This window comes from Myripristis murdjan, chromosome 3, assembly GCF_902150065.1.
Source record: "Myripristis murdjan chromosome 3, fMyrMur1.1, whole genome shotgun sequence".
Lineage (NCBI taxonomy): Eukaryota > Metazoa > Chordata > Actinopteri > Holocentriformes > Holocentridae > Myripristis > Myripristis murdjan.
Window position 1 is genome coordinate 26,367,620 of NC_043982.1, and position 15,526 is coordinate 26,383,145.

At 44.0% G+C, this 15,526-nt stretch overlaps 1 protein-coding gene across 3 annotated transcripts in view; it reads left to right on the forward strand.

Annotated features, from left to right (window-relative positions):
- Positions 1 to 15,526, forward strand: part of phkb (phosphorylase kinase, beta) — a 146,252-nt gene that overhangs the window by 65,031 nt on the left and 65,695 nt on the right. For all 3 annotated transcript variants that reach the window (XM_030077121.1, XM_030077130.1, XM_030077138.1), the window contains 3 exons: positions 5,033 to 5,110; positions 10,371 to 10,529; positions 10,844 to 10,938. In XM_030077121.1, the coding sequence (XP_029932981.1) occupies positions 5,033 to 5,110; positions 10,371 to 10,529; positions 10,844 to 10,938 (332 nt within the window). The remainder of the gene's footprint in view (positions 1 to 5,032; positions 5,111 to 10,370; positions 10,530 to 10,843; positions 10,939 to 15,526) is intronic.

Genomic DNA, 15,526 nt, shown 5'->3' on the forward strand with positions numbered 1-15,526 from the left:
CCAGGTCTGGTCCAGCCGAGGTGGTGCCGAGGTGGTGCCTCATATCAGGTGGCCCTGATATGAGGAACGCCCCGCATCCCCATTGATAGATGTGGAGGGGGATGACGAGGAGGTTTCCCTGTTTCCTTCGGAAGAGGAGGATATGTTCGCTGCAGACCAGCAAGAGGAGGGGGAGCTTGATGAGAAGCGGTCACCCCTCCTGCAAGGTCTTATTAGCAGGGCAGCAGCGGCTCTGGGTGTTGACATGCCGCCTATACAGGGCGGCCTCTTACAGGGGCTCGGCCCATCACAGTTTGATGATGGAGAAAAGGGGTCCCAACCTTCGATGCGCTTCTTGGTGCCCCTCCTCTCAGACTTTGAGGAGGTGGTCAGGAAGCAATTTAGAGAGCCGCGGGCAATGGGTCACTGGTCCGGGCTCTGTCGGGCCATGACTGCAGTTCACACTCCAGAGAGGATTGGTTGTGGGCCGTCACCCTCAGTGGACGCAGCACTGGCAGCTCTGGTGGCTCCCTCAAACTCAGTTCTGGGGAAAGGGAAGAGCCGGAGCAAGAATTGCAATATGATGGATGGTTTGCTGGTGAAGAAGCAGGGGGCTATGGCAGTCCAGACAAAACTGGCCAACACAGCGGCCATATTGTCCCTGTATCAGCGACACTTAGTCCAGCAACTTTCAGCTGAGTGTGGGGGGCAGCTCGTAGAGGAACTGCAGCAGGTCTCCTCACTTCTCCCCAAGCTTATGAGAGAGCAAGGGGAGGCAGCTGGCAAGGCCTTGTCAGGTCTCTGGCAAGCGCGACGTCATCTGTGGCTGTCGCAGTCCCAGTTGCAGCCTGACGACAAGGCATGTCTGCTCAGGCTGCCTGTGGAGCCGACAGCTATGTTTGGGCCGGACGCTACGGTAATGATCCAGCAGGTGCAGGAGGCTCGTCGTGCGGCTCGTGAAATGTCAAATGCCCTGAGGCAGACCACGGGCTGGCAGGAGGTGCATTGGCCACAGCAGGGGCACCAACAGCAGCATCAAGCCAGTCATGCTCAGTCAAATCTGAGGGTCCAGCTGGATGCAGGGCAGCACAGCAGGAGAGGACAAAGAGGGCGCGGGGGCAAAGCACCCCAGGAGCCCAAGTCCCAGTCCTGATGCCATTTTTCCCCCTGTCGGCATAAGCCCTCAGGGGCCTCATGCAGCATGGGAGTCACTGGGGGTGGACCCCTGTGTCGTTTTAACAATGACTCAGGGGTATCATCTTCAGTTTTTGAGTGCCTCCTGTGACTTGGTGTCTGCTTTTACCATCGTTGCAGATCACCAACACAGAGGGATTTTGTGCTCTGACCCATTTTGGACCTCAGGGGCTTGAACAAGTTTCTTTGACCCCTGAAGTACAAGATGTTGTCCATATCACTGGCTCCCCGCACCTTACCAGGTGCATGGATGCGACCTTAGGGCCTCTGCGGCCGCAGGGTCTCAGGGTAATGAATTGCCTGGACAATTGGCTCATATGTACTCAGACAGAGGAGCAGTGTTGTCACCATGTCCAGATGTTGTTGGCGCGCATCCAGTATCTGGGTCTGTGCATCAACAAAAAAGTGCAGTCTGCAGCCATCTCAGGCCACCCAGTTTCTCAGTATGTGGCTGGATACCAGGACTGGATTGGTAACGCTGACTCAGGCCTGACAGGATTCCCTCAGGGAATGTCTGGAGCAGTTCACCTGGGGGCCAGGGTCACAAGGAAGCTGTGTCTTCGCCTGTTAGGTCATGGCCGCTGCTGTACAGGTGGTGCCACTAGCTCTCCTGCACACGCGGCCAGTACAGAGGTACCTGTACGGCTTGGGGCTCTGCCCTCAGAGGCATTGCCGGGCATCGGTGCTTGTTACCAAGAGGTTGTGCACAGCTCTCAAGTGGTGGAAGGTCCCAGAGAACTTGGCGAGAGGCAGCAGGCTGGGCCCTGTGCTGCACCGCCAGGTGATCTCTATGGATGCATCCCTCGAAGAATGGGGTGCCATCCACGAAGGCAGAGGGACCAGTAGATGTTGGGGAGCCCTGTGGCAGGGCCGCCATATCAACACCTTGGATCTGAGGGCAATCCACCTGGCCCTGGTGCATTTCCTCCCAGTACTGCAGGGCTGCCACGTGCTTGTAAGAACCGACAGCACCACGGCAGCCGTATATATAAACAGGCAGGGAGGCATGGGCTCTTTGTACCTGAGCAGGCGCCTCCCCTGGGCTGCGGTGCCATAGCACACCAGTGGCCTCAAGGGCAGCTCTATGCTTCCCTCGTTCAGCCTCCTGCCCAACCTGCTGCAGAGGATCGGCCAGGAGGAAGTTCATGTGATTCTGGTGGCACCAGATTGGCCACACATGTTGTGGCTCTTATGGGTGACACCGCTGTTGCACAGGACACCATGGAAGCTCCCAGTTCGCCGGGACTTGCTGAGCCAGGCGCAGGGGACCCTGTTCCACCCCTTTCCGCAGGGGCTAAATCTTTGGGCCTGGCCACTGAGAGGACCAGCCTGTTAGACATGGTGCGCTCAGGTTCGGTGGTTCATACCTTGCAGAATGCTTGAGCCCCATCGACAAGGGCTCCTATTGGTGGGAGCTGTTTGCGTCATGGTGCAATGCCAACCAGTTCGACGCAATGTCATGCTCGGCTCTAGAGGTACTCAGATACCTGCAAGAGCTCAGGTAAGTCAAGCTCCACCCTGAGAGGTGTAGTAGCGGTCATAAAAGCCTCTTGTATTGGGGAGGCTAGGCTAATGGCGAGGATGCTAGCCTCATTGCACAGTGCCTCAAGGGGGCACAGAGGCTGGTGCCACGCCATAGGCCAACAATCCCGACATGGCACCTGGGCAAGGTCCTGTCAGCGTTGGGACAGGAGCTCTTTGTGCCCCTGACAACCGTGAGCCTTCAGTGGCTGTCACTCAAGCTGTATTTCCTCCTGGCAAACACATCTGCTAAGAGGGTAAGCACTCTTGGTGCAGGAGAGTGCTGCCGATTCCTTCCAGAGGATGCAGGGGTTATCCTCCGTCCAAACCCAGCATTTTTACCTAAGGTGCTCACTGATTTTCACATAAATCAATCAGTGGAGCTGCAAGCCCTAGGCCTCCCAGGGGGCCGGCAGGGATCTGCAATGGTCAGCACTGTGCCCAGTTAGATTCTATTCAGCATACAGCTGTGTTCAGGAAGACTGATCAGCTGTTCGTCTGTGTCCAGCCTCAGCGTCGGGGGGAAACCAGTGTCTCACTGGGTGGTGGAGGCCATCCACCTAATGTACAGTGAGATGGGTGAGCCGGTGCCGGAGGGAGCGAAAGCGCACTCTACATGAGGCGTATCCACCTCCTGGGCCTTGTGGCATGGGGCTGCCCTCTCGGAAGTGTCCAGCCGCGACATGGGCCACACCAAATATGTTCACCGGGTTTTATAGTTGAACGTGGCCGCCAGTGCCTCCTTTGGGGAGCATGTGCTGGGGTTCATGTCAACGCGAACACTGATTCACTGTGCCCTCGGCCAGTTGACCTCGGGCCTGGCCAGGGTGATGTAAAGATCCTAGCAGAGTGCGGGCCATCTGAGTGACCTCTTCCTTGCTCCCAGCCCCTGCGTCTGAAAAAAAGAGATAGCAGGGTTGGGTATGCAAGAATCATGTACAGCTGGTGGTGGCACATAGCGCCTTACGGTGTTGCCACCTTACATGCGTGCATTTGTATATAGTTCTGTGGTGTTTTTGTACACACTGTAAATTTTGTGCACTCGGGGTGGGGACGTCTCATTCGAAACTACCTTATGGGGTTACTATTGGAGCGGTGTCTGCTCTGTCTCTTTGGGACCCTCACGGTGTGTCTTACAGAACCCATAACATATATTCTATATTTGGTGGAGAGATATTCTCATACGATAGAGAACGTGGGGTTACAATGTAACCCTGGTTCTCTGAGAATAGAGAATATCTCTCCACATCGAGGCCGCTCGGGACCCGTTCAAATCAGAGTGAATCAGCTGATCCCTGCGCAGCTGGGTCAATTTATAGGGCGCAGGGGAAGCCACGGTAGGCGTGGTGTGTCTTAAAGAAGTTTTCACGTCAGCTGCTAGAATGTCAGTAAATCCCATAACATATATTCTATATGTGGTGGAGAGATATTCTCTATTCTCAGAGAACCAGGGTTACATTGTAACCCCACGATACTGGACTCTAAATAAACCTGAACTTGAACTTGACTAGTTGTGAAGCAGGAAACCAAGTAGTACAAAGTTTAAATTAGCTGAGAGTAGATTGAAAATGAAAGCATTTACATTTGAAAAAAGAGCTGCTTGCTTTGCAAGCTCTTCCAAATTGAATGAAAACTAAATTAAAACTAAACATTTGTATAATATATGAAAACTAAATTACAAACACCAAACATACAGTGAAAACTAAGTGAAACTGAAATGAAAATGGAAGAAACTAAATTAACTGAAGCTGCAGGGTGAGCACAGCCTGTTAGAGAGCAAAATTCAGCAGATTCTGATCAAAATGTTGGACTACTGCTGCCACATTGCAGCTGTTTGGAAGATTGAACACGTGTATGAATGAGTGCACACACACACACGCACGCACACACACATCCATCCATACATGTAAGTACATACATAGATATAGACAGATGGAGAAACATATGAATACCTAATTGTACATTGCTTCAGGCCTGCACTCCACTTATGTTTCCTTATGCTGTGGAAGTGTACAGCCTAAAACACATTAAAGGGAGAGATTGGTGATGTACTTTGCGTTTCTGATGCCTCTTTGTTGTTTAATGTTGCAATTTTGTTACTCTGTAGCTAACTAACCAAAAGAGAATCCCATTTCATGAGTGTGCTTAAGTGTGAAAATAGCTTTTTAATCCCTTTCTGGACAAACTGTTCTTTTGACTCTTGAGAAATCAGTCGATATGCCAGGTTCGGACTTCAGATTCGTGCAGTTTCAAAATGTTTTCTGCCCCAAGTGATGACAATAAGACACGTTTTAATGAAATGTGTGTGTGTGTGTGTGTGTGTGTGTGTGTCTTACAGGGGTGTTCAGAGGGAATAAGGCTCAAGTCAAGGAATACCAGGACTTACTGGAACCTATCATCTTCCAGTCATTTGAGGGTGAGCGGTTACTCGTGCACATACACCACACACACACACACACACACACACACACACACATGTAGATTTATCTGTAGATAGCTTGACATTTCATCATTGCCTGTGTTCTTCAAACGTGTAATAATAATAATAATGATAATAATGATAATAATAATAATTAGTATTGTTAGTAAGTATTGTTTCAAAGCGGTAATCAAAAATTCTCTCACAACTTAAGGCCAGTGAAGTCTGTAGATGATCCTGATTATAAGTTTTAAGATTGACAGCTCAATTCAAAAAGCACAATGCACAGAGAAGCTTGAATCATAGATGAAATCGACAGTGTTCACACGGAGGATCCTTGTAACCTCTGGTGAGGTGATGTACACTGTGGGGGCATGGTTAGTCACAATGTCATAAAGTAAGACACCGAATATCACTGCAGGCTCATCATTTGACATATCTGAACAGCATTTGAAACATGTGATGTCTAGTAATTGAAGAATGTCTCTGTTAGTTTTGGTAGCATTTGAATGAAGACTTGTTGAGATATAGATATTACTTGATTTTGCATATTTTGAAAAATATAGAGTGACGGACTTCTGATTTAGCCATAAGTTGTCATGACGTAAACTTTTGTAACCCATCAGTGGAAGTGCTAAAAAAAAATAGTTATATAGGACAAAGTTTTTTTTTTTTTTTTTTTTTTAGAGCACTTTTAGAGCAGAAGACCAGTCAAGCTGTTGCAGATTTCTTTGGGGACTGGAATGATGAAAGAATATTGATTTTAGACCAAGCCGTTTTCAAGATAATTGCAAATATGTAAACTTGATTATTACAGCGCCACCTTGAGGTCAGTAAGTGTCATTTTATGTGCCTGAGTCGTGGGTGGAATTACAGCCCACCTGCCAAATTTGGCATTTGTATTACTTACGGTTTTTGCTGAACCAACACCTTTAGCATAGAAAAATAATAAGAAGAAAGAAGAATAAGGAGAGCAAAAACAATAGGGTTCGCACAGCTTCGCTTCTTGGACCCCTGATGATGATAGGTTCTTGGTGGGTATGCCCTCCTCTGTCTCTGCTCTGTTCTGTTTTCAGTGGTGAAGTTTCTCATTTTGTCCTTTCTTCCATATTCACACACCACATGCTGCTGCTTGCTGAGGCTTTCAAGTGAACAGAGCAAAGAGCCTGTCTTCTACACTCACCTGCTCTCATTTCACTGAGGGAAGACATTCAGATGATAGGGATGTCAGAGATGTTGATATCTATGAGCTCCTTATAATGGAACATGAATAATAGGAGAGAATTAATGATGGTGGTGGGAGACAGAGCTGAAGTCTCCACGGTGCCTTTGTATTGGCCTTGAATGAATTAACCAAACTCTGGGTGTTAATTGGCTCAGTTTTAAAGGATGTCACAGGCATAATAGCACTTTTCCTCTGTTGCCATTATTACACTGATGTTTTCTTTTTCTTTTTTTTGCCATAGTCAAATGATGCATCTGTCTGAGGTCTTTGGCTCTTACCATTTTCAAAAATATTTTTTTTAAAAACAACTTGGAGAGAAAAATGGCTACCTTGACTAACACAAAACATTAGATGAACAACATGACTGTTCAGTTTTTTCCCCAGATGTCTGTCATACAGCTAATAATTGATTTAAGTAGGGGCTATTTTCATTTTTTTCCATTAGTGCACACGGTCCTCTGTTGGCAATGAAAATTTTAAACATTCACACACCAGCCTGATGTTCAGACTGAATCACCACTCCTTTTCCACTCCAGTCGGCCAGGTGCTCACTAAACGTACCACAGCTGATTTATGCATCCAGACAGTCACAAACAAATTGTCAACATCAGAGTAAGAACGGCATCTTTGCATGCATAATGTAAGAAGGTCAGCACATCATGTCCCAATCTCCCAATGCAGTCTGAGACATCCAGACCATTTTCAAACATGTTTAATATTTTTGTTGTTGCTCATGTCGTCATCTGGTTACCGTAGACCAGACAGACAGTCAAACAAACGTTGTGGGCACAATTGCTCCTTTCATTATGAAACTGTCTCACGTCCAACTCTCTTTGCAAGTCCGACTGGTTTAGCCATGTATGTGCCCAACCCATAGTCATCCTCTTCTTCTTTCCATCTGCCTGTGTGCATGTGCAAACAAAAATTGCAGCCAGTTGATCCATTGTTGTTGTTGTCTTTATTGTCGCTAAATTTATTGTAATTAACTAACTGTTGCCAAGTGCTTGCTCTTGGGGGAGATTTTGGTTCACTGGATGAGCCAAAATTTGTGGGGTCTCTGTAAAACGCCTTGAGATAACTTCTGTTCTTGAATAACTTCTTCCCTGAAGACAGTAATAAAGTCATTCTCAAAAGCAACTACATTCAGACTGACTCAGACAAATAAGCAATCCAAAGTTTTTAAAATGCATTACTTAACTTGAGTAATCTAATGGAATACATTACAAATTATTTTTAGGGCATGTATTCAGTAATCTGTAGTGGAATATGATTTAAAAGTAACCCTCACACTGGCCATGTCATGTCATTCATAATGATGATATCAGTGTAATTTTTAATATGATAAACATGTATCATATTATGATATTAATGATACTGAGACATGTTGATGCATTGAAGCATAATCATGATGATACAAACAGCAGCAATATGAACCAACAAGAAGCGTTGAGCTTCTTACCAAATAGAGAGCAGCCTCTATAGATTGGAGTGAAGCGGTTTGGTCATAGTGGAGGGAATGAGTTTAGAGACAGTATGGAGAAGCTGATGTAGTCTGAGCAGTTAAAATAAACATTTTGCTTGTGACGTTTCACTGATGAACTCTAGGAGAGGGTACTTCATTGGCAAGTATAGTTTATTTGGCATTATTTAACTTTTACTTAGGATTTGAAGGGAAACTTTGTGTTACATGTGTTCACGTTAAACGCTACCACAAAAATACCTTGAAATATTAAGATATTGTTTTAAGGCCATATCGCCCACTCCTAATCTACACCAATGACCCATTTGGCTTTCTTTCTTGTTGGCTCTAGTCCTGCGAGACCAGACATATAGGACTCATTTGAAGTTAGTCACTTGACAATATGTAGCTCCATATATGCAAGATGGGAATTGGTTGCTCGACAAATGAAAGATGTCATGAAACATACCTTGTAACATACCTTGCTTCTGGCACTCAATTATTCAGGGACTTTTTCTCGACAGTTTCTGATTGCAGAATAAAATAAAAAAAAATTCCCTGAAGTAGACTAAAATAACAATCTTACATGTTGAGCTTGAATCAGATGCTTTTGCTGCCTACATACTTACCATTTATGTCATTGAGACTTTGTCCCCAACAATATCAAACAGCTTTTCTTTCTAAACTTCAGAGTGCAGCGTGTCCCTCCATCTGTCATTTAGCAGCCGTGCCCCAGGGCTGATGCAGTGAAGTGCGCAATGTCCATTGAATATTTCAGTATCATGTTGGACTCCAAACTGCATTGCCAAAAAGCCGCGCTGTGTTACTTCTTTTATTTGGTCCTCCATGAATGTGGTTAAGGAAGGAACAGCGATTGTAAGGTTTTTGGGGCTCACTTATCTTTGAAGTTTGACAAGTCATGTCGGCAGAACACAAAAAAGCATTTCCCCTTTGAAGAAATCCTTTCAGTGGGTAACATATTTAAAGAGTGACTAAACTCCAGACCTAAATCTTTGTGAAGCCTAATATCTAATGGTGAAAAGTGGAGTGCTTGGTCTTTGGTAGCAGGTGATGTCACCTCCTGTTGAACTCTGCAGGCGGTTACATCACCTGCCACACAACTATGGGTTGTAGTTATTCTTTCAGAGTTTAGTATGTTTAAAACAGCCTTCTCTTTCCATAGCCATCGTAATTTGTTGTGTAATGGTCTTGGTTTGGCTTCATAACATCACCAACATTTGACATGCCCAACAAAGGCACTGATTGGCTCAATTTGATTTCCACTCAAGAAGTAGTTAATAAGGACAACAACCGACCTCTGGATCACTTAAAATTTTTGAAACGTGGGTGAGTGATTGAGGACTCCGGAACCAGGCTACATGTAGACCATCATGAACATGAATCTAGCCGCTTTGGTAATTTAAAAAAAAGTCAGAAATACATGGATTCTTTCCCATAGACTTCATTTGAGTTTGTCACCTGTGTGGGATGATGCTTGTAAAATACAAACAGGTGAATGACATCAGTACAGCTGTGTTAGGATGGCAAATATACCTGACTGTTCATACATTTGAGTTTTAGCTTTAGTTTTAGTGAATTTGCACACAAGTATAAGTAAAGAGAGTACGCAAAGTTAATATAAATGTGCATGAGAGGTAAAAATACAAAATGTAGTGCAACAAAGTATAGTCAGACTAAATATATGCAACATAGGCTACGTCCAAATGGAGATGATTTTTTGGAAAACACAGCTTTTTCTTTTTGTTTGGACTTTCTGTCCACTTGAGGGGACAGAGGGGAATATTTTGGCATTTTCCATTTGTCATGTTGACTAGTAAAAATGAAACATTTAGATAATGCCAAGGTCACCACTGTGACTTTGCTTTACACATGCTCACAATAAGGATGCTGTTGTGTTGCAAGCATGTGCACATGCACATGTACAACTGCGATTGTACAGTCATTTTCTATGACTTGTATTCATTCGTGACTCTACCTCCTCCTGAGTCCATATAAATGACTCATCCTTCTTTTTATCATGTGACTTAATTTTCCTTACAGTTTTGGACATTGTTAAGATGTTTTCATATTTGCTGTTTCTTTTGTAGCTGAATCTGGGATGTCAACAAATCACTGCTGTCACTACTCAGATTTTTTGCACATGCTCAAACTGGGAAGATGTTTGTGTTTTTGTGTTCTTGTGTGTTCAAAGATATTTTCAAAAATGCTTCTGGGTGGACAGTGTTTTTTAAAAGCAGGTGAATAAAGTTGTGATTAAAAGAAAATCGATATGGACATAGTCATAGAGAGCCTGCTAGTAGGAACAAGCTTGTCATCCTGGCAAGAATCACAGTTGGGCTGGAAACACTGAGCAATTGCAATCTTGTCGATTTTTGGAATGAAATCATTCAGATTTGCAGAGCAGCATGAAAAATGTGACCTGTCCAAAAACACAAATTCTGATCATTTTAACATTAAATCATGAACCAGTGAACAGACATGCACACACACACACACACACACACACAAACACACACACAGTCACTGATGATGGGCCTTTTGTCTCCTGCCAGGCCACGCTGTGATTCCGAAGTACTACTATGTCCCAGCTGACTTTGTGGAGGCGGAACAGAAGAAACACGGCAGCCAGAAGCGTTTCCCTAGCAACTCCGGCCGTGACGGGATGCTCTTCCTGTGGGGTCAAGCCCTGTATAACATCGCTAAGCTGCTTGGTATGCCTCGCCTGTGTGTGTGTGTGTGTGTGTGTGTGTGTGTGTGTGTGTGTGTGTGTGTGTGTGTGTGTGAGTGTGTGTGTGTGTGTGTGTGTGCTGCTGAAAGCCCACACATTCTTAAATCAGTAGGTTCATTAATGAGGCTAAAGTACTGTGTGTGTTGATATCTGTTAAAGTACTATTGATTTTTTTTTTTAAATGTGTGTTTGTGGTTTTCTGCATGTCTGCCTGTATGTATGTGTGTGTGTGTGTGTGTGTGTGTGTGTGTGTGTGTGTGTGTGTGTGTGTGTGTGTGTGTGTGTGTTTGCGTACAGCGGACGAGCTAATCAGCCCTAAGGATATCGATCCCATCCACCGCTACGTCCCCCGGCAGGATCAACGCAACGTCAGCATGCGATACTCCAACCAGGTGAGCTTTCGTCAGGTCATGTGACTGAACCTCAGTTTCACATTCGAACTCTGACCATCATTATTTGGCCCTGATTTGAGCTAGCCTGGCATTGCTGGACTAATTTGCAAGTGTGAATTAGTCTGGAACCTCTCAGTTCATTTCTGATTTCCCAGGGGCATTATCAACAGTCGCAGACCAAAATGCCTCTGGACACAATTGGATAGACCGACAACCAATCACAACCGCAGAATGTGTGACATAGCTCTGCTGAGCCTCACGGATGCTCCTCTGTCAGTCATCGTATCAAACCTGCTCCATATTAGATATGCAGTCAGCCCGGTCGGCTGGAAATCTGTCTGAATGGAAGTAGGAGCCACATTTCCTGGCCACATTTGAACACCTCTCCTTTCACAGCTTTTTATTCTGAAAACTCATGTTGCCTTCAAGTGCTCCTTGTAAACCCTTACATTTGAGTTCCAAAATTGTAAATGTGACTTATTGGTCTGTTCAAGTGCTTTTAGGCCAAAATGCCAACTGGAAATATTAAAATTAGAAAAAATATAACTTCTATGAGCATGTCTTGCTGCTGTTTCTGTGGCCAGCTGAAGCATTGGAAAAAATTTCCACTTTTTGGGGTTTTTCAGGGGTCCAAAACTCATAATTAAGACATATCCATCAGCACCTGGAGGCAGCAGGAGCCATCTTGCTTTACCTTGCCAAGGGCAATCTAGCAGACAAGGATTAAAGCCAGTTCATCTCCTCAACTAGCAACCTCTATAAACAGGAAATCACCTTAGAGATTGTGTCTTTAATCCGTGTCTGAGACTGCCAGCGGCCCTGAGGATCACAGAGATGGAGGCTGCAGATACCTTCAGGACCCTGTAATGTTCATTCTCTGAGCCACACACCACAGCTTGATACATCCCATTCTGCTGCTGCATGTTATATTCTGTATTTTTATGGTCGGGCTGATAAGATGGAGCGAGCAGAAGGCTTACAGAACAGTTTAGTTCAGGATGGATGTGAGGAGTGATGGACAGCCAGAAAGAATCAAACAGGCTGTGCATGAAGACAGAGCGAGAGAGAAGCAGAGATGAAAAAAAAAAAAAAAAACAATGGGGAATGCCAGAATAAGAGAAATGTACATTTTGCTTCCAAATGGTGTAGATGTCATTAATTTAGGCTCTGAGGCATGCTTATGTTTCTCACTGGAAGACCAAGCTGTGAGTTCAGAATCATCCAGACATTTTAGGAGAAGTGCAGAAATTCTCCTTCTTTCACTGTCTTTTTGAAACTAATCTTTATAGATTTCCAAAATTATGCAACTAAAGTAGTATCAGTTTCACCAAGGTAATCATTTGACAGGTCCATTAATAAATCATAATGTCATGAAGCAAACACTTAAACATCAGTAGTATCACGCTGCTGAACTTTCTCTAGCTGGGCTGGTGTTCTCACCGTAAGGATAAACGTAGCTCTTAACTTGCTGATTTAAGAGCAACTCCTAAAAATCGTGGGCATGTCACTGCTAACTTTAGGACTCCTATAAAGCAGCTCATGAATCTGTGAAAAGTTACAAGTAGTGAAGAGGACTCCTAAGTCAGTAAGACCAAATCACAAACAATCCCAACATGGTTCCTGCAGGCAACCTGCCGTGTAATTGGGCCAGCAGATTTATATTATAAGAAGCTTTTAAAAAGTTATCACCTTAAACATGAGGGTATTATGAAGATATCGGAGGTAGTTAGGGCTGCGGCAGTGTTTCCCACTCAGGTATCAACATGTAGGGGCACAGTAGACACATTTCTGCCACTATAGTTTGATGTTGCAGAGATAATTTAAAAAAACAACAACTTCATAGTTACCCTTAAATTACATCAACATTTACCTCAAATAAATGTAATGTTTTCTTTAAAGGGCTATTTAGGTAGTCAACAAAGAAACATAAAGTACCTGACACATAAACTTCAGTAACAATTTTAGTTTGTTTAGTTTGTAATTTTAGTTTTTGTGGAGATTTAAACTGCTGAGGTCAAATTGACCCCAAACATAAAAGATGTTAGTAAATTTGAACATAACAGGAGGGTTACTGTTTATTATCTAATGGATTTGAAATATTCATCTAGAATGATTGTGGTGACAGTAAAAATGAAAGTTTTGGTTTTCAATAAATTTGATGTGAATGTTGATGTAATTTCAGGGGTAATTTCAAAAATGTTTCAAATATCATAATCGATAATAATCACCTATTTACCATGAAATTTGTGACACACTAAAATGAAGTGTTACCAAAAAAAAAAAAAACTTGTTACTGATATCACTTACCAGTCTTAATATTCATAAAACTCTGTTTCCTCTGCAGAGCGCTCGGCTGCTACAAACACCTGTCTCAATGTGTGGGTCCATTTATAGATTATAAAATCAGCCTATCAGCTGATCGCAGGTGCACATTATGTGCTGACTGAGACTAATGCACTCTTAGAGATTAATACAAAAGTGAAACTTAACCGTGGCAACAGTAATTGAAATTATGGAGATGTGTAAAACTGTCCAAGAATTCCAGCTCTCAGAAAAATATCACTAGTGTAGTGCAAATATCAGCTCATGTTTGCTGTTCAACATGAAAATGGAAATTGCTGTCAGTGTCAACAGCAATAACTCATAACCCACGAGACCGTCCTTCCATGTCAACATGATATCTCCTACAGTACTTCGAATTTACTTACAGAGAGCCACCCCCTATCAGCCAATCACTGTGGGAGTAGTAAGTAAGTCTGTTCATGAAACACGTCATCCACAGCAACAAGGTCAAACCCGCCTTTCCTCTTAGTTTAAGAGTTCTCCCACTTCCTTAGTAAAAGATCATCCTACCACCTTTCTGAATTGATTTTAAGAGACAACTTTTAGCTACAGAAGGAACTCTAAGTCAGTGGCGGTTCTGCCCATGTTGCCGCCCTGGGCGAAATTACTGCCTTGTGCCCTTCCGTTCTAGCTGTGCGCGCGCGCGCGCGCGCACGGAGCAAGAACTTCCAAGCGATAACGGCCGCTACCGGTGCCCCTCTGGCGGCTAGACGCGCCCCTCCCAGAGCAGGGGCGCCAACATCTGCACAAATACCTTTTTTTGGAAAAATACTTTTTATATGGACAAAATCTTGTTTGCATAAAAAAAAGCTACCGGTCAGCATCAGGCGGGCCGGCCGCGGCACCGGCTTGATGCTTACAGGTGACAGGTGATCTGACAGGTGAGCAGCACACACAATGACACAGACAACATGTTTGATTATTGACTGCGCAATGCGGCCATTCGCCGGTAATTGCGGCATCAGGCGAGCCTACCTACTGGTTTATATGCAAGCACAATACATGTGTATTTGCTTAGACCCCAATATTAGACGAGGGCTTTTTTTCAGGGCATTTTCCGTGGAAAAAATATTGTCTTATATTCAGATGAATACGGTAATAGAAAACTGCTTTGCAGCGAGGATGATTTTTTTTTTTTTTTTTGCGCTCATGCCGCCCCCCACGTGACATGAAAATATGCCGCCCCGGGCGGCTGCCCGCTTCGCCCGTGCCTAAAACCGCTACTGCTCTAAGTGATACTTAGGAGGACTCTTACTGGTAAGAAAATGTTTTGTGTATGCGGCCCCTGAACAGTTAAATATAATATGGGCTTTATTTAATGAAATAATTCACTAATTTTTAAGAAGTCAACACTGACTTAGGATTAGCCTGAAAACTCTTTTATAAACATGTTTTGCATTTACAAGATCCACAGCAAGAGGCATGATCACTGGGGAAAATAAATTGGGCTAATCAAAATGTCTTTTTTTTAGAGCTGTTTTTAAATTACGGATAAATGATGACATAAATCTCACCAACAGCCAATACAAAAAAATGTATGAATATGGAAATATCACATTTCTTAACAAAGTGACACAGTACAAGAGCAACCCTATTACCTCTGTCAACAAAGCTGGATGAGGGTTATGTTTTAAAAAATATATGTGCAAAAAATATCTTAAATGATGCTTGATAATAGGGTGTGAAAAACAATTACAATGAGGATGTAAGTACCGGGGAACACAGGGACCATGTAGCATAGATCCACTGCCAGTATTTTCACAATAAAGGGCTTTTTACATTAGGTATGACGATATCCTAGCTGTAATTTATTTTCATTGAGAACTGAGCTGGAGAAGTAACGTGGGACAAGTGATGTGGGCAGGCGGGGCAGGGTATCGGCTCATCCTTGGAAAAATTTGTATCCCTGTTCATATCATGTGCATGCCCGTCTGCCTGCCTCCTCGATGCAGAGTTGACTCGTCCTGAACTTTTGATGGTTTAACACAGAATCCGTTCAGACAGTTGAGCAGTCAGTGTGTTATGTTATTGTATGTCCAGGTCCACCGTCAAATGATGAATTTCACCAAACTCCCTACAACAAAACTAAACTGCTGCTCTCCCATGCTGATTATCCCTGAACCCACAACCGGCTGCAGTGTTTACTGTGCTATTTGGCAACAGTAACAGTCACAGTTTGTAAAAACTTTTAGACATAATGGCACACACTGTCGGTGTTGCTTTTGTGTTAAGGAGTGTAGCTGTA